Here is a 23,322-nt window from a genome sequence, read left to right as displayed (position 1 = left end):
TTCTTATTCGAAGTCTTTCCAAGTGGCCTTTGCCCTTTGCCGAGGAGTCCTCACAGCCTTTCTCATTATTATAAATCTACCTTCCAAACCCACTCTCAAAGAGGAAACATTTTGAAAACAGGTAATTACTCACAGGCACCTGAACATTTGAACTAGCCATTATTCCTAAAACATATTTGATACAAATTAAGGTAAAATGTTTATAGAATATATCTTTTTTCTCCTAAACAGGTGTACCATAGTTTTTCTATTTGTATGAGCACATGATGTTAATTTTTTTATTTTAAGTTTTCATTTTGAAATAACTTGACTTAGAAAAAGTTACAAAAATGGTACAAAGAATCCCATTGTATCCTTCACCCAACTTCCCTAAATATTAACACTTAACCATAATAAATGATTATATACAGGAAATTAGCATTACTATTACTCTATTAACTAATCTACAGATATTATTCACATTTCTACAATTATTCAACAAATGTCCTTTTGTTTTTTTCTCGTCTAGGTTTCAATCCAGGATCTCATAATGCATTCAGTTGTCATGTCTACTTAGTTTCTTCTGATCTGTGACAGTTTCTCAGTCTTTCTTCATCACTGACCCTTTCGAAGAGTACTACTGGCCAATTATTTTGTGGATGTTCTTCAATTTGGGTTTGTTTAGTATTTTCATTATTCAAATTATAATTTTTTTTTGGCAAAAATATTACAGAGGTAATAATGTACCCTTCCCAGTACATTATATCAAGAGGCACTTGATGTCCGTGTGTCATTAATGGTGACCTTAATCGATTACTTTGTTAAGGTGGTGTCTGCCAGGTTTGTCCAACGAAAAGCTGTAATTTTTCTTTTTGTATTTAATCATAGGAGGCAAACATCCTCATCATATGCACACCAATTTTAGCATTCATGGTTCCTGACTGAGACAGTATGTGGTGTTTGCCAAATGGTGATTTTTCTGTTGACATTATTCTGATGTTAAATTTTAATCTGAATATTTAAATGCACAATAACTTTTAAAAGGAAGATTTTGACTAACATTTTTCTACTTTACACTAGGGGGGAAAAGGCATTTGGAGGCTGTGTGATATGCCATGGAATTAGTGGCTAAAATAGAATTGTTGAATGTATTACTTATAGATAACTGAATTCTAAATGAATAATTCACTATTCTTAGTACTTGTAAGGAACAAGGGATCTGAAATCCCAATTTACATGAATTTACAAGCTCGTTAATTGAATTGGTTTTTATTACTCCCATGTTTGTACCCATTCTTATAAATGGGTGAACATAAAATGGTATTTTAAATAGAACTAAGATTCGAAGTTTTTAATTTCATTTCAATGTATTGCTATTTTTAGTTGGTATTGAAAACTAATCCTTTAAATCAACAATACTTCTGACTCTCATCCAACGATATTTCACTTTACTTAGCCTCAATGTTTGCTGAAAGGATTTACTGGAAGTTGGAATGAGTATCCTTTGAATGCACTGCAAGGAAAGTGGAATTTTTGTGGGTGAAACTTAGAGATCTTTTAATCCGAAGGTTATTTGACTAGCAAGCATTTTGATAAATCTCATTTGAAGATTAAGTTACCCCGTGCAGCATTTCCTCGAACGCTTTATCATGTAAATGGAGAACTGGCCTAAGATTGGATCTTAGCCTTGAGGCCATTTTTATTTCAGTATGAAGAAAAGCAGGAGAAATGGGTTTAGATTTTAAAAATCACTGACCCTTTTAACTATCTGATCTCTATTAACCCTTCCCCCTCCCCAAATGCAGAAACCCACATGTTGCATTAGAGGGAAAGCAATCCAATGTCAATTGTGGGGCCGGGGAGAGGAGGGAGGAGGTAATGAGGGGGGAAAAGCAGGCTGCTAGACTGTCAGAGGTTTCCCAGAGAGTTTCCCCCCATGCCATACGGCACAGCTCTCCTCTCCTGGAAGCTCAGGTGTGCACAGCCCAACTGGCTCATTTTCCTCCAAAACCCTCCCTCAACCCCCAATATCATCGTCTCCCTTATCACTTAGCCCCCAGTGTGCTCAGCTTTCTTGCTGGGTCTTCTTCACTCCCTATCAGGTCCTCCCCGTCACCGGCCGTTTCACCAACTTTCATTAACCATTGTTAGGGGAGAAAGCTCAGAAGCTGAAGTGAGAGAACCTGACCACTGCCAAATGGTTAGAGCAAAGAAGAATTTCTTGAATAAATATTCAATGATTCCCCCCCTTTCTCATTAGCATAGAAATGTTGCCACGTTTTCTTGTCCGTTTGAAGATGGAGGAAGAGCTGATGACACGTTGAGGGAACACGCCTAGACTCAGTAGCTTAAGCAAAGGGTGATTAGCGTCAAAGGAGAGGAGGCCGGAGAGTTATGCACCCCTCCGATCCCTCAGAGGCAGAGACAGGATGATGGGGTTGGAGAATGAGAAGTGGGGGCCGAGGAAAAGGGAGCAGGGTTCGTTATTACAGAACATTTTTGTTTCTAAAATGGAAAGAACGTGAATTCCCGGAACCCGCTTCTTCGCCCGCCAACGGCCTTGCCTCCTGCAGCTGTCCAGCCCTCCGCTCCTGGCGCAGCTCAGGCCCGCCACCGCTCGCGGCAAAGCTTGGCGCTCCTGTGCGCGCCTCCGCTGACAAAGAGCTGGAGGTTGAGCGGCGCGGCCGCCAGCCGGGAGGGGGGGGGGCGGGGGAGAGAGAGAGAGAGAGAGAGAGAGAGAGAGAGAGAGAGAGAGAATGGGCCCAGGCGCGCGCAGGGGGAAGCCCTCCCGGGCTCTGACGTCACCGCAGCGCCGGCCAATGAGAAGCCGGAGAGGGGGATTCCCGCTCTGGCTGCCGCCCCGCCGGCTTTTTAAACCGTACCCTGGGGAAAGCTCGCTGAGAGCGGTGGGAGGAGTGGGGAAAAATGGGAGGTTGGGGTGAAATATGATCATCCTGGGGAACAAGACTCCAGAGGTTTGATGATTAAGCGTCAAGACTGGCTTAGACCTGGGGGGCAAAACTAAAAGCGGTCGAGGAGAGGCTACTCTCCAGCCAGGTAGGGCAAACTCCTCCAGAGATGGAGTGGAAACTTGAGCGCACCGCCCGGAGGAGGGTCCGGACCGGAGAAGAGATCCTATGGGTGAGTAACGCCCTTTTGTTTCCTCGCCCCAACTCCCTAAAGAGACTTCTTGTCGAAGGCACCGTTTATAATACCTGTTTAGGACCAAGAGGTAGTTCAAAACTCTAAATCCTGATTTTAATTTTGAGTTGTGTAATTTAGTTATATTCTGGCGGTGCCTGTTTTCTTTCAAAGAAAAGTGAATGTAGTTTGACTAAGTAAGGATCTAGAAACATTCCACGCCTAATATTATGATTTTCCTAAACAGTTTATATTCATATATGTTGTCTGTATTTTCAAAGGAGGAGGTCATGCGGGTGCTCGCCAAAGACATGAAACAGAAGAGAGGTCAAGATTCTCCCAAGGTGAGTGTCCAGTGCTTACTCCAGTTCTCTGTCTTGAATATGACCTCGAACAAACTAATTCTTGCTAAAGATATTTGCTGGAAGTATGAATTGGTCTGAAAATACGAAAAATTAAAAAAATCTCATACTATCACTAACTACAGTCTATATATTAATGAGTATATATTAAAACATTTTTGTAAGAAACTGAAGATCTCTGACTGACAAATAATGGTAATCATTTTAATCTGAATGTTACGTTCTAGTTTTTGCCTCTACAGCAAAAGATGAAGCTTGGGTGTGTCAGGTAGGCAGTGCTTCTTTAGCTGGCTGTTATAATTTCATTTTAACAGTTGCTAGTTGCACTCCCCTCTGTTGTGTTCATAAGCTTGCCCCCCAAAGAAATGGAAATGGTGCTATCTTGTGGTCAAGAGGAGAAGTGGCATAATCTACGGCCCTTAGGTTAGTAATTTAACAGTTGATCCCATGTAGTACTTTTTCACCTTGAAAGTCCGAACCCAAAGGCCTTTAGTGTCTCTTGTAATCAGTGTAAATCATTATCAGGATTCACCTTGCTTCTCTCTAGGCTAAATAGTTCACATTCCCTTAGTTTTTACTTATAGATTTTAGTTTCAAAACCATCACCAGTTTTATAGATTTTTTTTCAGACCTTCTTTAAATTTTTCTGTATTTAATTGGTGACACAATAAATTGAACACATAACTTTCAGAATGCAATGACTAATAGCCTTTGTAGCCAGAGAAAACAAATGACATTTGACTCCTAAAATTCCCTAAATACTTTAATATTTATTTTTCCCAAACAAAGCTGAAGATTTGTCTTGCCTACCTTTTGTATCACCATGGCTCCTAGATATTTGACTACCTGATACAGACAACTGGTCTTTTCGTCAGTAAATAGAAACAATGGGAAAAGCTACAGTTATGTATAACTTTGTTAATTCACTTGTATAGCAGTATCCGAGCCTTTAATTTGTAAAACCTAAGTGGAAGTATTTTGAAAGTTTTCTTTTTAAGTTTTTGAATAGATTAAAGAAAATATTGGTGTTATTTCTTATAGTATTTTTGGAGGAACAGGTTTTGCCAGTAAGTTTTCTTTAATGTGACTATTAAGATGAAAGTTCTGCCACTGTTTCATGTTACAAATTTAGCCTCAGTGACTTTATGGGCCATGAAAAGCAGTAGTGACCTGAATCAGGTAGGCAGTGTATTGTTAGCTGGCTGCTTTGGGTCAATTCAGCAGCCACAACTACCCTGCCACTTGCTTCTGGATAAATTCTTCTTGTTAACGAAGTACAATGGTTACCTGTGTGTGATGGGTTGGCAGTGTATTGTTAGCTGGTTGAATATGTGAATGGCATCAGCTAACATGCAACTGCTATCTCATTGCATGTACAATGAACATCAGAGTATAATTAAATCTGTAAGTAATATGTGTGTATGTTTGTGTGTACGTGTACTTTTTGCCATGAACCGGGTCACTCTTTACCATAATGTTTATTACTACTTTTCAGTTATAATACAACAAACAGCTTTATAATGCTGAAGAAACTACTCCAATTAATTATTTTAAAAATTTCAGGTAATATTCTGGAGTCCCTAATACTTGTAGACAGTATTAAAGTATTTGTGAAATTATATATTTATTTTAAATATAAAATTTAGAATATAATGACAATTTGGAATGGAAAACCTAAAATGTTTCCTCAAATTTTCAACTTTCAACTAAGTCTTTAGAATTCTTTCTGGATCATTAGTTTCTTAATTTGACATTAGAGTAGGTCTCAGTTACCATGTGTGTGTACAACTAAAGGGAGAATTGAAGTAACTTTGCAGATGAGTCAGTCAACTAAAACATTTTCACTTGAATATCAAGAGAACTGGGGATTTTGGGGGTTAGGAGATGGGGCTAAATTGTTTGGAAGATTTGCCTTGAGTCTTCATTTTCTGTAAAATCACAGACTCATACAGTGTTTGGAAGAGAGCATGATATTTAGTTTGTGAAGGGGGACAACTGACCGCACAGTATAATTTAAAATATTTTCTCATTCCCTTGGAGGCCATTTTGACTCATGGAGCCGTGTCAGGTGTGTGTTGGGTCCCAGACACACTGTGGTTGTATAAACATTTGCAGCAAGTTCATGGAACTGACTTTGGTGGTCTGGTCAATTATTTACACCCTAAATGAGAAGTGAAAAATGTATCACATTCTCTACTGCATTGGACTATAAGTTATGGGTAAAATTAAATTCTTACCTTATTTAAATGTAAACATTTCTAGAACCATGGGTTAAAGAGATATGTATAATTTGATTCTTATGCATTTTGCTACTTTCACATCTCATCCTCTTTTTTTGTTGCCTAGTATCATTCCATTTTCAGCATCTTTGTGTTTAAGTATTCCTTTAATGTAAATATTGTTTTCATCTTTTTTTTAAGGTTAAATTTCAACATGTTATTTTCTATAGAAAATCACTGATCTGTTGATAAAAATAAAACCTACTAAATTTAGAAGTTTTGTCCTTTGTATTTTACTTAAAAAATTTTTTTTAAAGAGCAAGACATAAAATGCCAACATTTATACTCAATAAACAGAATACATAGTTCAGTTCCTATTATTGAGATGATGAGAAAGGAAAGAAAGAATCGAGTGTAGTAAAGATAAACAAGGAGATCAATGGGTAAGGAGGCGATTGAATGTTTAAATTCAAAAAGAAAACGTTTTCGTAAGAGTGAGAAGGAAAGAGAGGGATCCACACTTGGGATGTCAGAGGAAGAGAAGATGGAAGTGGGTTGAAGAAAAAAGGAGGAGGGAGGCAAAGCTGGTTGGAAGTATCTTCTCTGGGGACAGCCACTGCTGTTCACTGGTGCTGGGGATGTAATTGCTTGCCATCACACCCTCTGGAAAATGTCTGAGTTTCTCAGTGCTCTTTAATGGCTCTCTCCCTCACCAGCCTCTGCCCCCCAAAAGAGAATACTTCCCTCGGCAAGGTGTGGTCTTAACCGTTCAGAGGGAGGAGGGAACAAGAAGAGTGGGAAGAAGTGTGATGTATTAGTTTCTTGGTGTAACAGTTATTAGGATTTTATTATTCCCTGGGAAACATGAAGTCAAGCTGAGGGATACAGAGCGTCCCCATATTAGCTGCACCCAAACATGACATTTTTCTTTCAAAGGAACATGTTAGCAGGAATACACATGATTTTGTACAGGGATCACCCAAGATCTTCTCGCTCATATCAGGAAGTCTTGAAACAGTTAATATGTTTAAAGAAAATAAATGTAGTTTTTGTATATATAAATGTAGTTTAAAGAAAATAAATGTAGTTTTTGTTTTCCTTCTTAGACATTGTCTCTCTCTCTCTCTCTCTCTCTCTCTCTCTCTCTCTCTCTATATATATATATATATATATATTTTCTTATTTTTTACTGGAGTGTTTTCCTACTTGAAATTACCTGCAGGCAATCCAGTTACGTCGCTAGATTATAGTGTGATTATACAGTTATAATGTTAGCAGCTTTTCATAATTCAGTATAACTGCATATACATCCACATTTATATATAACCTGTCAAAATAATATATTTGTAATAAAAATAAAGAGTATATGTGATATGTTTTTGCTTTAGGTTTTTCTCTGTGGAGATCCTTATTACCGTAAGTCAGATTTTAAAAATTTTGTTGTGCTGGAGCCAGCTTGTCCTGGTCTGTGAGAAATGATTGTTAAATTTTCAGAAATTTTACAAGCCAGTTATCAAACCATTAGTAGATTAAAATTGACCATGTGGGAGCATTCACACCATAGAAATTGCAAATGCTGCAAATTGGGACTCCTCCTCCAGAGATCTGGTTGTTAAACATTTACCAGTCATCACTGTATATATGCTATATATACTATAGTTATTAAGAATTATGTATATGTACATATATACATACTATAGGTATGCTATAATTAGTACGCAGTTTCAAAAATGAAGTACAATTTTTTGGGAATATTTCAGGCAAATTCATATTTGTTCCACTCTCCAACACTCTGTATTTTTACATCTGCCATAATATGATGATCAGAAGTTAGTAGGAAGTACTCCTCTCCACTTCCCAAATAAAACAAACAAAAACAAACTTCGTCAGTGAATTATTAACCACAGTTAAAAGCATTTGATTTTGTCCCTTTCCTTTGTCAGGAGGACAACTGCTGAATACTCTTTTATGGGATGTCTACTAGTTTTGTTATACTTCTCAGTTCAGGCAGCTCGTAGCAGTTTATGTCCCAGACTTTTTTTTTTTTGCGGTACGCGGGCCTCTCACTGTTGTGGCCTCTCCCGTTGCGGAGCACAGGCTCCGGACGCGCAGGCTCAGTGTCCGGACGCGCAGGCTCAGCGGCCATGGCTCCAGGGCCCAGCTGCTCTGCGGCACGTGGGATCCTCCCGGACCAGGGCACGAACCCATGTCCCCTGCATCGGCAGGCGGACTCTCAACCACTGCACCACCAGGGAAGCCCTGTCCCAGGGTTTTTGTTGCTGAGATAGAGAAGGTATTGTGCTCAGTTCAAGAAAAATGCATTTTTTTCCTCTGTGTGTTTGCCTGACGGTATTCATATGAGACATTTGAGGTCTGGGTGGCAGCACATCTGCAAATGGCTCTCCTCTCTTTCATCACACATAACCTGGTTGTTACAGAACCCTGAATGGACACCTGTATGACACACTTTCAAATCCCTACCTGCCTTCCCTGCATACTCAGAGGGGCAAGAGGAGAGAATCAAGCCTAACCTAGCAGAGATTATAGTTTGAATAAGGCAACCAAGTTTGGAGATATATAAGTGAAAAACCCACTTTTTATGGCTTTGGAGAGAACTAGTGATTTGGGGCAGGATGGACACCTCAACTGTGTTCTCTGGGACAGTCCTGGTCGTCCCGCAGCTCATTACCCTCTGTCTGGCAGTGGGGTGTCTACGTAACCTCTGTGGTGCTGGCAGATACACTTCTGCTCACACCCTGACTGTGAGCACATAAACACCCTGGCCGTCCTGGAGCACTGATATGAATTCATGGAAGTCGTAAGCGGGGGTAAACAGCAAGAGTGCTCCAGAAGCAACACTTGGAGGGATTATCCTAAATAAAATTTTGCTTAGAGGCCCAGAATTCAAATTGCTAACAGGCATTTTGGGGGCAAGCTTGCAAAAGACAGATAGACTAGTGAGGTGGCTTCCATTTGTTCAACAACAATCCAGGTTGGTGCTGATTCCTGATCACTTGAAAACCCTTGGGAACTTGGAAGGGGCTTTTGGTTCACTTTGATCCCACCCCCAATTTATGGGTGAGGAAACTGAAAAGTAGTTGAGCTTGGCCCAAGGCCCTGCTGCTGGTGAGAGGTAGAAGCGGGCTTTGCTCACACAGTGACCATCATTCTTTTTTTTTTTTTTTATGTCTTTTTTATTGTGGTAAAAGTCACATAATATAAAACATACTATTTTAACCATATTGACTGCTATTCTTGAGGTGCCTCTGCACATCCTCTTGACCTGAGGGGAACCACACCTCCGCCCCCATCAGAGAGCTTACTAAATACATTCAGAGCTGGGGGTTGGACATCTATGTTGAAGTAGAAGGTATTCCGGGAAATATATTTGATTTTTTTAAAGAACTTTAAACACTTTTGCAGAATTACTGAGGTGGCACTACTTATTTCACCATAAAAAAAAGCCTTCACTTTCACTCATCAGGTCAGAATTGGAGAGCCAATTCACAGTTATTTAGATTGGGTCTTCCTTCTTAGCCAAATTCTACGTGACTGTTTTTTCACACTGGTTTTTGGCTCCAGTATTCCTGTTTAACTCCTTTGTGAAATGAATATATATTTCATGGGGCAATAATTAACCTTCATCAACTTGGCGGTTGCTTTTTTTCCAATAATTAGAAGGCTGACAAAACGTAAAGATCAGGACTTTGGGAGAAAAGGTATGTTGTGACTCTATCAAAAGGCTCGGTGGTTGCTGATGTTTCTAAGACTCATGTAGTTGCAATCACTCCCTTTTCTTCGTTAAGAGTTTTGACTGTTTGCAGTTGATTCTTCTTACTACAGCCATGAGAATGATGCAGCATTGAATTCTTTCCAAATGGCTAATCTAGTCTGACTAGATTAGCAACCAAAATTAACCTGTAAGGAACCTGTAAGGAATTAACCTGTAAAGAATTAACCAAAACCTGTAAGGAATTAACTTGTAACGAAGTTATCAAAATTAACCTGAAGGGGAATCAAGCTGAATGATCATATACTCATGGCTTTTTTCTTACACTTGGGATTTTCACTCAAAAATACAGACTGACTCAAGTGTTAACATTCTAATTATGGAATTTGAGTTGCTTCTAGATAATAATAAATATTGAGAAAGATGAAGGCTTTTTCAAATGTTGTGATAATGTCATTTATAAGTGACTATTTGGCCAGGTGTAGTAAAACATACCATGAACCTGTACTTAAAAAAAAAACCCCGAAAAACCCAAAATCCTGTACCTGAAACAAATAAAAATACATAAGGATTAGAATCTATATTTCACATTTTCAGTGTTTATTTTGTTTTTTATTACATAAAAATAATCATTTATAATTAGTTACTCTGGAAATGTCACACAGTGTCTTGAATTCAAACAGTGGTCTAGTGTGTTGGCATTTCCATCAAGAACGATACTAGAAAATGTCAAGTCAGACAATAGGATATTGAAGCACATTGGTGACTGTATTCTGAATTATTTAGTGTGGTCAGATGAAGTATTTAATATATTTCATTTAGAGTCTTTGGCTACTCTTCATTTTTGCTTTAGGTAACATCTCTATCGTGGGGACATTCATTACCAGTCACTGACAAGATAACATAAAAGGAAAGTCATCCTTCAGTGCCACATTTAATTGTCAGAGTATTTAAAATGGGATCAAACCCTCGCGGAGACATTTCTGTATTCTGACTATTGCCTTAGAATGATTCAATGGCATTTTCATAGATCCTCTTTCTTTTTTATGATCATTTGTCTAATCAGAGCTGCTATCTCAGGCCTGATGATTTCAATGGGTTCCTCTGGCCTCCAAGATTTCACAACTTGACCTTCAGGGTTGACAAGATACTTCCAGAAATTCCATCTTGGTTCTTTGTTTGACGAATCTAAAATATCAGAATATATTTTCATGAGTAAATTCTTTTTCAAGATTTTCATTTTTGTTAGTATCTGCATAAATTACAACTTTAGAATCAAGTTCTAGTATTGTCATCATTTCAAAAACCAAACTAAACAAAAAGCAAAACACCCAAACAAAACAACTCAAAGTTTGTGTAACCAGATTTATAGAAATACTTGGTGACTTCACTGATGATTCTACTGACCTAGAATCAAGAAATGAAATAAATTAGTTTATTTTAGATTTGTTGATCTCCACCACAAAAAATTTACCCTGTCACTAGGTGAAAACTTTCAGTTTCTTAACATTTTTTTAAAGATAAAGTGATGTTCTAAATGTCTTTGGTAATAGGAATGTATGGATTACTTTTTGTAGTAAATATATATATATGTTTTTAATATTGTTGCATATTATATAGTAAGGAATTCTAAATAATTGTAGATATCCTTTGATACATCTTAATTTAGGTAAGAAATGTAGAAGTTTTTTTCTATTTATATCATACAGGATTTGTGTGCATTATTATTGACTAACATGAGAAAAAATATAATTATTATGTGCCTAGTAATGTATGCTCAGTGCTTTAAATGGATCCTCTCCATTAATCTTTACAGCAACCCTGTAAACATTGGATATTATTATTATCCCCATTTTGCAGATGAGACAAATGGAGGCCTGGACTCACGATCACATGCTAGTGAGTGGTAGAGCCTGGATTGATATTCCTATTTGCAGAGCTCGTGCTGTTAAAATAGGGAACAGCAAACAGATTTTAGGAGGAAGATGACAAATTCATTTTTGTACACAAGGAGATTCAGGTTATGTGGGACACCCAATCAGAGGAGGCTTCGGAGCTTAAGAGCAAGGGCTCACCCAGGGAAAGGAGACAGAGTAAGGAGAGCCCATGTGGATATGGCAGAATCCTGAGGATCAGTAGAGTTAAGGGTGGAGGAAAAGAGGAACCTGCAAGGGAGGAAGAGAAGGGGCCAGAGTAGAAGTCACAGGCAGCGAGACCCACCAGGCTCAGGAGAGTTATGGAGTGAGAGGCCAAACACAGTGATCTAAGAAGGAAGCAGAGACAGGGAAGTGGAGAAAACAAATGTTAACTATCCTTTCAAAAACGTTGCTGATGAGGTAGGTAGAAGGAACATACTGCCTAGAGTTTTTAAAATTGAGGGATACTTTGCTTTATGCTGGGGAAAGAACAAATGCGGGAGCACAGGTTAAAAATAATGAATGAAAAGTAGCCTAATATTTACTTATACGTGTTTTATTTTGTGTACTGTGCCAAGCATTTACACTGGTTATTTCATTTTTAATAGTGTTGCTGATTAGCTCAAACATCAGTGACTTGGTACGAACATCATATTATTAACTAAAGCCTTCTTAAAAATCGCTTTGAAAAATAGCCATTTTTATGATGGAAAATGTGTTTTTAAAGATAATGCCCATCAGGGCAGGGCTCTCTCTAGTCAGTGTAACATCTTCGTGTGAATTAGAAAAAGATATCCTTCCAGGTGGGGACAGTCCCTCGGCACATACCTTGCACTCCCTATGTTTCAGCCCCCGTTTGCCTCCTTATTCCTGTTTAGTGGACAACCTGTACACCTGTACAGAGCCATCTTGTTTGTGAGTGCATGACCAGGTACTGTCCATTGTGGCCAGTTTTCAAAGATCTAATTTTCATTTGGCCGTCAACTCATAATCTTTGTCTCTGGAGCTTCATCTAACTTTAATGAAACCTTAAATCACTGTTATGTTTTGATCACACAGGGTAAGTGGAGTTTCAGAAGCTTTCTTAGTGACAAAGGGGAAGAACCTAGGAGCTATTGTGCCCAAGTATTTGCCTGCTGTAATTGAGAGATGATTACAGGGCACATGCTCTGGCTTTTTTTTTTTCCTGTGCACCCTGGAAATAAAAGGAATGAAGACCTCACTCTAGTTGCTATTTGTGGTGTTAGGCATTATATTGACTTTCCCTAGAAACTGAATATAATGTTTTTGGATGATTCTGATTTCATACTTAAATGAAATATTATAGGACATCATTAGGTGGTTTGTTTGATTGGAAGCTTGATTGCCTGGATGAGGTCATGGTTTTAGCAAAACTCAAATTACCCACAGTGAAAATGACTGAGGCTGTCATCTATATAAGTTAGATGAGAGGACATGAGCTGAATGTCCTTTAGAATAGTGTCTGCCACAGTGTAAGCTGTATGTGAATAAGTACTTTACTTTTATTATTAACACACTTAATCCAGGCAATCTTAGGGGGTAGATACTATTGATAACGTCATTTTACAAACGAGGAAACGGGCACAGAGAAATTATGTGCCTAATGCCACCCAGCAAAAGTAAAGGAGCAGGGGTTTCAACACAGACTGGGGCCAAAGTTTGGCTTTTAGTCACTATACTGCACCACGTTTATGCTGGAAAATCTTTAAATAGGTTTCTGTAGCTAGCTTAATTACAGAGATAGCCTAACACTACCCTCCTCCAAAAAAAATCAAGATATATTGTTTTGAATTTTGCCAAAAACCACCTGGCAAACAGATATTATTCACCCTTGAGGATAATATCTTAGATAAGTAAGGCAACATAAAAATAACCACAAAGATAAGTTCAACTAATAACGCTCAGCAATATTGATGTGGGATGTATAGCTTTAATATTGGGGAGGGATATTTGCCCACATGTTAGTTAAATGAGAATTGAAATATTTTGTGAAAATAGCCATGACCACACTTAAAGTAAATTCTTCAGGAAAATGATCATAAAAATACAATACACTGGAGTAGATTTATTTTACCATCCAATAAGTTAAAACATTGATTTCAGGGAAGCATAACTTCTAGAAAGTCACAAAGGATGAGAATCTAGCTCTTTGATAGTTTTATAAAACTTCCCCACTAAAACATTTCAAATGAATGTATTGTCCTGGTATATTTGTTTTAAAAATGAAAAGCAATTAAAAGCATTAAATTGGTGAGGCAAGGTGGATATTTACCAACAAGAAATCTAAATGCAGGTTCTGCTTCAGGTCCTAGAATCTTAATCTTGTGGAAGATGGGGAACGTTACTCCGAAGTTATTTCTTGCAAAAGATACTACTTCCTTGCTTGGGCGGGGCTCCGATTCTCCAAACTGATTGCATGGAAAAGCCAAGACGCTGAAGTGGAATGGTCCAAACTCTTTGTGCAGTTCCTGCAGTGCTAAGTAATTTCTGTCTGTGAGTTGGCAGTCACTAGCCACGTTTACAACTAGTGCAACCTCCCGGAAAAAGAAAAAAATCCAACCGGAAAGTGAAGCAAATAAAAGATTAAAAAAAATATTTGCAAGTAGTTAAAATCCTAAATCATTTTGGAGGAATACAACCTTTGATAGATGGTTACCTCATATTTTTAGATATACCCAATTCTGCTGAAAATCATAACATGGATGCCTGAGTTAAAACTCTGAAAAATCACGACCATTGAAAAAGCCCTATGTACTCAATTAAAGTTTTTTTTTTAAAAATAAAAGATAAAATATGATTATTGATAGAGTGCTTTTTAATGTTGTTAGATTATGGAATTAATACTTTCATATTCACATTATATGGAATACTCCATATTCACATTACTAACTCTAAGAATTTCCTAAGCAACTTAAAGTATTGATCCATCACTTAAAGCAAACAGTTAACATAATCAGTTATCAATTAGAAGTATACAAATTGAGAGCTCTGATGGCTAAAGTGATATACTAATAACATTACATTGAAGACTAAATTATAATATGACCGTTTAACAGTGAAAAATGGACTATTAAGAGAATAAGCAGAGAACACAGACAAACAACAGAAATAAAAATCAGAAGATACAACTTACTTTGCCTTTAAACTTTTCCAGAGAAACCGTTCTTCCATTTGCATCTTTCACTTCAAATGTATAAAAGCTGTTGATTTTAGGTTTTAGGAATTTTATTTGTAGAAGAAATAACATTACTGTACATAGAACCATAGACAGCAAAACTGCAAATACCTTTGCTTTGGGCCCTGAACATCTCAAAGGGTAGGCTGTGAGAGGCTCCATTTTGGATGATTCTAGAGGGAAGTCTCAGCAGGCTGGAATTCAAGGAGGAGCTGAAACTTGAAACCAGCCTAGTGTAACGGAAAGTCAGGAAGGACAGACTAGCTCCTCTCACTGCTGAGGAATAGAAAGACCTTTCTCAGATTGGGAATGGAGTGAAACTCCTGAATGAAGTAAAAAGCTCTAAAGAATATCAATGTATATATGATGTCAGTTGCAATTTTTGCTTGAAAAATCAGGACATTTTTTGGTAGCTCTTTAATATCGGCCCAACAAAGAAAATATTTCACCAGAAGATGGTGCCCTTGTAACTTGAAAGCTGTGAGATGCTCCCAGCAATTGACTGGATGTAGGGAATTGGGTGTATAATACCCAGGAATAGTTCAGTGTCAGTTAAATTGGTCTATTAGTATGACACATGATCTATAGGAATTTAATATTATATGTGTATATATAATGCATATGGCTTAAGCATGCTATATGAGTTCAAGGAATTTATAGTGGAAAGGGCAGTGAAATTTCTGAAAAGGCTACTCGCTATGACCTCATCTAGCTAAGGCAATGCCTGGTGAATATAGTAAAAATAAATAGATTAAAAACAATGATGACTCTAAAAAATACCCTCCTCTACCATAAAGCAAGCTATAGTTCAGTGATTTTTCAAATTTTTGATTATGATGCATAGTAAGAAATGCACTTTACAATATAGCTCAGTACATAGACAGGTGTAACTGAGAAGTTTCATTAAATGATACTTCCCCTTTGAACTGCGTTGCACACTGGTCTACTGCATTTTAAAAACAGCCTGGTTCTGAACCATGAAAATGATTTCAAGGTTCACCAATGGGCTGCAAACTGTAGATAGAAAAATACTGAACTGTATAATAAAGCAGGACTTTAATAATTAAATAAGATATTTCTACACTAAAGGCAAAAGCACTCCATCCCCCATCCTACTTGGGTGCATCACCTAGTTGCTTATTATCTTCATTTTTTTCTGTGGCTATCACTTTCTACAGGAGGCCTAACTTTGTTGAAAACTTTAGGGGCAGATATGGAAAGGGAATTGAGGGCTGCATATCCTGAAATCCATGGTTCCTTTAGCCACCTTAGAAAATGCCCTGTTTAGAGCACAAAGCAAGTTTTTTTTTAACATCTTTATTAGAGTATAATTGCTTTACAATGACGCATTAGTTTCTGCTTTATAACAAAGTGAATCAGCTATACATATACATATATCCCCATATCTCCTCCCTCCTGCATCTCCCTGCCACCCCCCCATCCCACCACTCTAGGTGGTCACAAAACACCGAGCTGATCTCCCTGTGCTATGAGGCTGCTTCCCACTAGCTAATGATTTTACATTTGGTAGTGTTTATATGTCCATGCCACTCTCTCACTTTTTCCCAGCTTACCCTTCCCCCTCCTGGTGTCCTCAAGCCCATTCTCTAGTAGGTCTGCATCTTTATTCCTGACCTGCCCCTAGGTTCTTCAGAACCATTTTTTTTTTTTTAGATTCCATATATATGTGTTAGCATATGGTATTTGTTTTTCTCTTTCTGACTTACTTCACTCTGTATGACAGACTCTAGGTCCATCCACCTCACTACAAATAACTCAATTTCGTTTCTGTTTATGGCTGAGTAATATTCCATTGCATATATGTGCCACATCTTCTTTAACTATTCATCTGTCGATGGACACTTAGGTTGCTTCCATGTCCTGGCTATTGTAAATAGAGCTGCAATGAACATTGTGGTACATGACTCTTTTTGAATTATGGTTTTCTCAGGGTATATGCTCAGTAGTGGGGTTGCTGGGTCATATGGTAGTTCTATTTTTAGTTTTTTAAGGAACCTTCATACTGTTCTCCACAGTGGCTGTATCAATTTACATTCCCACCAACAGTGCAAGAGGGTTCCCTTTTCTCCACACCCTCTCCAGCATTTATTGTTTGTAGATTTTTCGATGATGGCCATTCTGACCAGTGTGAGGTGATACCTCATTGTAGTTTTTTTTCGGTACACGGGCCTCTCACTGTTGTGGCCTCTCCCATTGTGGAGCACAGACTCCGGACGTGCAGGCTCAGCAGCCATGGCTCACGGGCCTAGCCACTCCGCGGCATGTGGGATCTTCCCGGACTCGGGCACGAACCTGTGTCCCCTGTATCGGCAGGCGGACTCTCAACCACTGCGCCACCAGGGAAGCCCCTCATTGTAGTTTTGATTTGCAGTTCTCTAATGATTAGTGATGTTGAGCATCTTTTCATGTGTTTGTTGGCAATCTGTATATCTTATCTGGAGAAATGTCTATTTAGGTCTTCTGCCCATTTTTGGATTGGGTTGTTTTTTTGATATTGAGCTGCAGGAGCTGCTTGTATATTCTGGAGATTAATCCTTTGTCAGTTGCTTCATTTGCAAATATTTTCTCCCATTCTGAGGGTTGTCTTTTGGTCTTGTTTATGGTTTCCTTTGCTGTGCAAAAGCTTTAAAGTTTCATTAGGTCCCATTTGCTTGTTTTTGTTTCCATTTCTCTAGGAGGTGAGTCAAAAATGATCTTGCTGTGATTTATGTCATGGAGTGCTCTGCCTATGTTTTCCTCTAAGAGTTTGATAGTTTCTGGCCTTACATTTAGGTCTTTAATCCATTCTGAGTTTATTTTTGTGTATGGTGTTAGGGAGTGTTCTATTTTCACTCTTTTACATGTAGCTGTCCAGTTTTCCCAGTACCACTTGTTGAAGAGTCTGTCTGTTCTCCATTGTATATTCTTGCCTCCTTTATCACATATAAGGTGACCATATGTGTGTGAGTTTATCTCTGGGCTTTCTATCCTGTTCCATTGATCTATATTTCTGTTTTTGTGCCAGTACCATACTGTCTTGATTACTGTAGCTTTGTAGTATTGTCTGAAGTCCAGGTGCCTGATTCCTCCAGCTCCATTTTTCTTTCTCAAGATTGCTTTGGCTATTCAGGGTCTTTTGTGTTTCCATACAAATTGTGAAATTTTTTGTTCTAGGACACATAGCAGGTTTTGAATGAAGGTACTTTGTTCCACTAGGGCCTGACTGTTGGTGTTGTGGTAAGTTTCCAAAAAGTGCTAGAAAAGTGCACAGAATGATCTGAGAAGCTGTGAGAGTCCCTTCCCATCATCGTTAGGTATTTGGAGCTTTAGAGGACATGCTAAGGAGGCTATCAGCCCTGCTCTGGTCCCTGCTCCTGGGGTATGTGTTTGGAGGTAGTTGAGCAAAGCCCATGGCTTAAGCACATAAACCTGTCAGAGAACATAAACCACTTCACTCCCACTCTTGGGACCTGATAAGAATGGATACAAAAGAAAACTATTCTCTTGTAAATATAATTTCTAGTAAAAACTAGAAATACAAATACTAATACAAAATGTATTATATCACTTCTTAACTATGATAACTTTACTTTGGTGCTCTCTAGCTGAGTTGTTGAAAGAGACAAAGTGCCTGTGTTTATATTACCTCCGAACACTGCTATGTAGCTTAAATTCTCTGCCCTTGCTCCTCCAAGTCAGGTCCTTGTCTGCAACACTGCCATCACCTGGGTGCTTTTTAGAAACACAGGCTTTCAGGCCCCATCCCAGCCTATTTTGAATCAAAATCTGCATTTTTACAAGATCCCCTCATGACTCAAATGCACATTTAAGTCTGAGAAATTAGACCTCAATCTTTTTCTGGTTTGCAGAGCAACAAGCTTCTTTGGTTTCCCTTTATCTTCCACAGTAGATGTGTTTCGTGTCTCTGTGTCTACACTAGCTACTTTAACTCCGCAGGCTGTTTAAGCAAATAGCTTTAAAAGTTAATTCATAGAACCTGTTGTATTTTGAACCATGTAAACTCATTCCATTATAACTGTGCTTTGAGGGAGGAGACAGAGGGATAACTCTGGAAGGGATGTTGACTGACCATCTGCCAGGCAGGACTCCATAGGGTGATATTATTTTGATAAAATCATTATGCTAGCTTCTAGTCCATTGTTTTCTAAGAATCTTCCATTGAGTGATCCAGAGCTGAAAGGACTTGAGAAGGCCAATATTATGCTCTATGAACTTATGAGAGATTGCTGTATAAGCGTGCCAGTTTTTACAACCAGAAATAAAACAATTGTGCAGACCTGATGTTTCCTGTTCGTTTGACCAGAAAATTCACTCTATATGAAAACTACTTGGAAAGCTTAAGTAAGTCTCTTGTCAAGGACGAAATCAGATCAGAGCCAGTTTGTTAATTTTATAATTCTTAAGGCTTAGGAGCATGAGATATAAATATAAACATATGTGTATATATATATCTATGATATCTAAATATCCATACAGGCCCATTAACCAAACATTTAAGACAATAGTTTGGAGAACACCCACCCTAGACAGTGGTGACCACAGATAGATTTTGGACCTTGCTAGAGTCTTTCTCTGTATATATTTGATTTCATCATCTCTCAGCTTTCTGGGGATCATCATCATTGCTTACATGTTCTGTCTATACTAAGGCCATTCTCAGATTATAAATAAATCCACATTGCAAATTTCTCTGCTTAGGGGATCATATGTTAGAAAACCCACCAGTTCTCTTTCAGAAGCTCTAGGAAGGCTTCCTAAAGGAGGAGAAGACATTGATGAGGTAGAAGGTCAAGGTTAAGGGAAGCTACTGGGTCAAAAATGGGATAAAGCAGTGGACTCAGTCAACCAACTAAGGCACTGCAGAAGATACAATAAAGTGTAAGTGATGGAAGCAGCCTCACACAAGTATGAAATCAAGCTTGGAGACAAAACACCCATGAAACAAGGGAACAATTATAAGGCAGCAAATAACCAAGTGCTAAAGAAATGACATGTTGGTAAGAGCTTTGTACTACCCATGATTCTAAACAACATGTTTGTAGAAAGCTATTTTTAATATTTAGTATATAAATATGCATATATTTATATTACAGGGGATCAAGTGTAGTATAAAGCTCTTTACAGACACTATGTAACAATTCTTTGAAATATGAAGAAGTTAATAACTCACCCAGGATCACAGAACTAGTAAGTGAGACAACCAAGACTAGAGTTTAGGACTTTCAACTTCATAACCAAAATTATTTTAATGACATTAAACTATTTCTCTGTGATAGACAAAATATGTTTACTTAGAAGAAAATGTGATATGTGAGATTGCTGTAGTACTCTGGTGAAGGGGTTTTATTCATCACTAGATATTTAGATTTTTTAAAAAGATTTTTCTTTTAATGTGGTACATTGTTTTTTAAAAGTCTTTATTGAATTTGTTATAATACTGCTTCTGTTTTATGTTTTGATTATTTTGTTTGAGAGGCATGTGGGATCTTAGCTCCCCCACCAGGGATGGAACCCGCACCCCCTGCACTGGAAGGTGAAGTCTTAATCACTGGACCGCCAAGGACGTCCCGACATTTAGTTTTATAAGAAATCACTGTAAGGGTCTGAAGAGGGGAGGGAATGGAGAACAACAAACAAAACCTTGGTCACGTGTACTGAAGTTATGTGGAAGGGGTCAGAGCCCGCAGAGCAACAAGTCAAGCTGAGAGATGATAGTGTCTTAAGGAAGGCAACCTTGATGAGGGAGATAGAAAGGAAGGGGTGATGCTAAAGACACTCTGGAGCCCCCAGTGGCAGGTGTTAGCAATGCAGAATAAAGGATATCTGACCTTGATTGTTTTTGCTTGCCTAGGTTGTATTGCTCCCTAGGATGAGGGGGCATTGGAAGTTAAAAAATGAGACGGTAAATATTTTGTTCTTCACGATCAATTTTAAATAATATTTAGACCCTGATTTCAAAATGTCCTGTGGACAGAATACTGCCGTGTTGGGCTGCTGCTGGTGGGGCAGGTGGGAAGGGCAGACATTCAGAGGCTAAGGAAGAGCGGTTGGGGGGGTATGCCTGAGAGCTAAGGACCATCTTTGTTACTTTTGTCTCTGCCATAAGGTTCTAGAAAGACCCTGGCATCACCAGCATGTCTTTCCTTGGAATGTCTAGGTTTTTCCCACCCACTGAATATTTGTGTGTCAGATTATTTATCACTAGATATATATTTGTTTCTGTTTTCCCAGTTGTTTCATTTTGTTACTTCCTGACCTTATTTTTAACCTCTCTAGGTTCCTTTCTATTTATTTTTTGGCCCCGGTGTCCTGAATTCCTCCCGATTTAGTGTCAATATGATGTGAACTCTAAAGGTAAACAAGGCACACTGATGTGCTTGGAGTATCAAGTCATTCATCCCTTTTCCCTTCTTTGTCTTATTTTCCTTATCTCCCTCTTCCTCTCTATTAATAAATACTTGAGTCATTTAAAACTATGCGACAGGCATTTCCTCAGCAGGAGATAGATCCTGGAACAGAAGTTTAAAAACATTGAAGATGAAATACCACAACCTACAGCAGTGTTTCCTAAGCTGTAGTTATTTGCATACTGCCTCAGTGATTTGCCCTGTCTGCATACCATTTGTTAGTTACTTAACTTTTTTTGTCCAAATTGAGTCACTTATTTTACTCAAATTAATTTTTATAAGGGAAAATTTTCTATCAACAATGAAAAATTTAAAACATTAAAAAATGCACATTAAAATACATAACTATTAAAAAATGTTCATCTGTGCCATTACAGACCATATGCCCTTAGTGGAGGGGCTGACTGAGAAAAATATATTCAAAATGTTACGAACAATTGTGTTCTAACTCTTTGAACGTTCTTTGTGTTGAATACAGACTTGCCTCTTCCCATGCATTGGTCCTAGTTTTGTCATAGGGAGCAACACAAAATACGTTTTGCTTTTTTGTCACAAATTGCTTCTCTTTAAAGAAGACAGTTCCTTTTGGGTCTCCTTTCCTCTGGACTAGATACCCCAGGTGCCCTCACTCCATTCACGTGTGGCTCCTTTACTGTGTGTTCCCTGCCCTCCTATCACTGCAGTCTCTTTCCTCCAAATAAAATCAAGTTTTGAATCCTGGCTTGTCCATCTCCTTCCAAAAGAACAGTTCTGAGACTGGCCACGGTTCTCCAGATGAGTTTTGACCGGTGCAGAGATAATCAGATTTTGCTTGCTTTTCTTGTGGACACTGTTTTTCTCTTAACAAGGCCTAGAATTGTACTACTTAAAAAAAAAGTAATTGCATTATACTGTTGACTCATATTCTGGATGTGGCTGTCTAATACTGCCCATCATTTTCACTTCTTATCAGTTCTTTCCCATGTTAGGCCTGTGCTGTGAAAAAAATCTAAATGGGAAAAATATTCACATATTCTTATTGAATTGAATTTTGCTGATTTTGGTCTTTGTCCCAGACTTTATTCTGAATCCTACTCTGTCCTTTAATATTTTAACTCTCTTCTCACCTTAGGAAAAACCACTTCAATAAATAAATTTCCATTCAAACTACTGATAACAGACTCAACAGCATTAGGCCAGGGACAGAACCCCTTCTGTACATCACAGGCGGATTCATTCAGGCCAACATGGATCCAGTAAGACTCGTGTGATCCAGGCCACCGGTGACAAAAGCTACTTATTTCTAGTTACTTGTTCTTCCTATTGGAAAACCATGGAGAACACTTGTCTATCTAAATTTGGGGGGGAGGGCATTTTCTCACTTGTCATCATAGATCACTAATCAGTATCCATTCTGGAAGTGTCGTCAGTGTTCTGAGGTTTCATTTATCTGGTCCTAGAGACTTGAACTTATTTAAATTGCCCAGATGAATATCTATTGCTTAATTAAAACTCACTCTCCAGTTTCTGCAGAAATGTTTATTATATCCTGTCCAATTTGAAAATCATTCTTCTTAATGGAAAAGAAAGAAAGAAAATAACTTATTTCCTTGCCTCTGGATTCTTTCTTAAATCCCTTGTGGTTTTTTAGGATTCACTGCCTCTAAGGGAAGAGATCCATTCATTTATTCATGAGCTCCTAGATGCCCTAAATGTCTGTAATCTGAGGATAGTAAGAGAAAATACAAAGTCTCTGGTCTTAATGAATTGATAATATAGTAGAAGGACATAAAAATAATCAGAAAAGTGGAATATAAGCCATCTTAGTCTTTGTGGGCTGCTGTAACAAAATACCATAGACTGGGTAGCTTATAAACAACAGAATTTTATTTCTCACAGTTCTGGAGGCTAGAAGTCTGAGGTCAGGGTCCCAGCATGGTCGGTTGAAGGCTGTTTTCTGGGCTGCAGACTTCTTCTTGTACCTTCACATGATAGAAGGGGCTTGAGAGCTTTGTGGGGCCTCTTTTATAAGGGCACTAATCCCATTCATTAGGGCTTTGCCCTCATGACCTAATCACTTCCCAACGGCCCCACCTACTCACACCATTACCTTTAAGGGTTAGGATTTCAACATGATTTTTTTGTGGGGGGAGGAGGGACACAAACATTGAGACTACAGCATGAACAGAGGTGCTAAAAGCATAGGGACTGAATCACTTTGTGAGTTTAAACCTTGGGTTACCCTGGTTGGTTTTGAGGTTGTGCACTGCATGCTCCAGGGGCTGCCATTCATAAAGGCAATGTTGTGTACTATTGTGTACAGTGGTCTGAATCCTGGATCCGCTACTTATCAGCGCTATATCTTTTCTCAA

The 23,322-nt window shown here is 38.4% G+C and overlaps 2 protein-coding genes across 5 annotated transcripts in view; one reads left to right on the top strand and one right to left on the bottom strand.

Moving 5' to 3' along the window:
* Window positions 1-2,890: 2,890 nt before the first annotated feature.
* The window catches only part of CDC20B (cell division cycle 20B), a 63,090-nt gene continuing 42,658 nt past the window's right edge, over window positions 2,891-23,322 (top strand). Inside the window, exons 1-2 of the mRNA XM_065874439.1 lie at window positions 2,891-3,120; window positions 3,402-3,464. Coding sequence (XP_065730511.1) covers window positions 3,058-3,120; window positions 3,402-3,464 — 126 coding nt within the window. The 5' untranslated portion in view covers window positions 2,891-3,057. The remainder of the gene's footprint in view (window positions 3,121-3,401; window positions 3,465-23,322) is intronic.
* On the bottom strand, window positions 10,011-14,723 carry GPX8 (glutathione peroxidase 8 (putative)). Of its 4 annotated transcripts, none has more exons than XM_065875104.1 (3): window positions 14,502-14,723; window positions 13,641-13,902; window positions 10,011-10,619 (listed from the first exon to the last, which is right to left on the bottom strand). In XM_065875104.1, exons 1-3 carry the CDS (start codon window positions 14,703-14,705, stop codon window positions 10,456-10,458), a joined length of 630 nt encoding a protein of 209 aa, XP_065731176.1. In that variant the 5' UTR covers window positions 14,706-14,723; the 3' UTR covers window positions 10,011-10,455. The 4 variants fall into 4 exon arrangements, with proteins under 4 accessions (XP_065731176.1, XP_065731177.1, XP_065731178.1 ...); XM_065875105.1 differs by having other exon boundaries at window positions 10,456-10,619; window positions 14,655-14,705; XM_065875106.1 differs by having other exon boundaries at window positions 10,456-10,619; window positions 13,641-13,776; window positions 14,655-14,705.

This window comes from Phocoena phocoena, chromosome 3 (assembly GCF_963924675.1).
Source record: "Phocoena phocoena chromosome 3, mPhoPho1.1, whole genome shotgun sequence".
Taxonomy (NCBI): domain Eukaryota; kingdom Metazoa; phylum Chordata; class Mammalia; order Artiodactyla; family Phocoenidae; genus Phocoena; species Phocoena phocoena.
The sequence above is the reverse complement of the archived record's forward strand: the minus strand, read 5'-3'. Positions and strand labels throughout refer to the sequence as shown.

Coding starts and splice junctions, on each gene's coding strand:
- GPX8 (XM_065875104.1), bottom strand. CDS start 14,705: ATGGAGCCTCTCACAGCCTACCCTTTGAGATGTTCAGGGCCCAAAGCA. Junction 13,903..14,501: donor TGGAAAAGTTTAAAGGCAAA/GTAAGTTGTATC, acceptor TTTTTCCGGGAG/GTTGCACTAGTTGTAAACGT. Junction 10,620..13,640: donor TGCATTTAGATTTCTTGTTG/GTAAATATCCAC, acceptor CTGATATTTTAG/ATTCGTCAAACAAAGAACCA.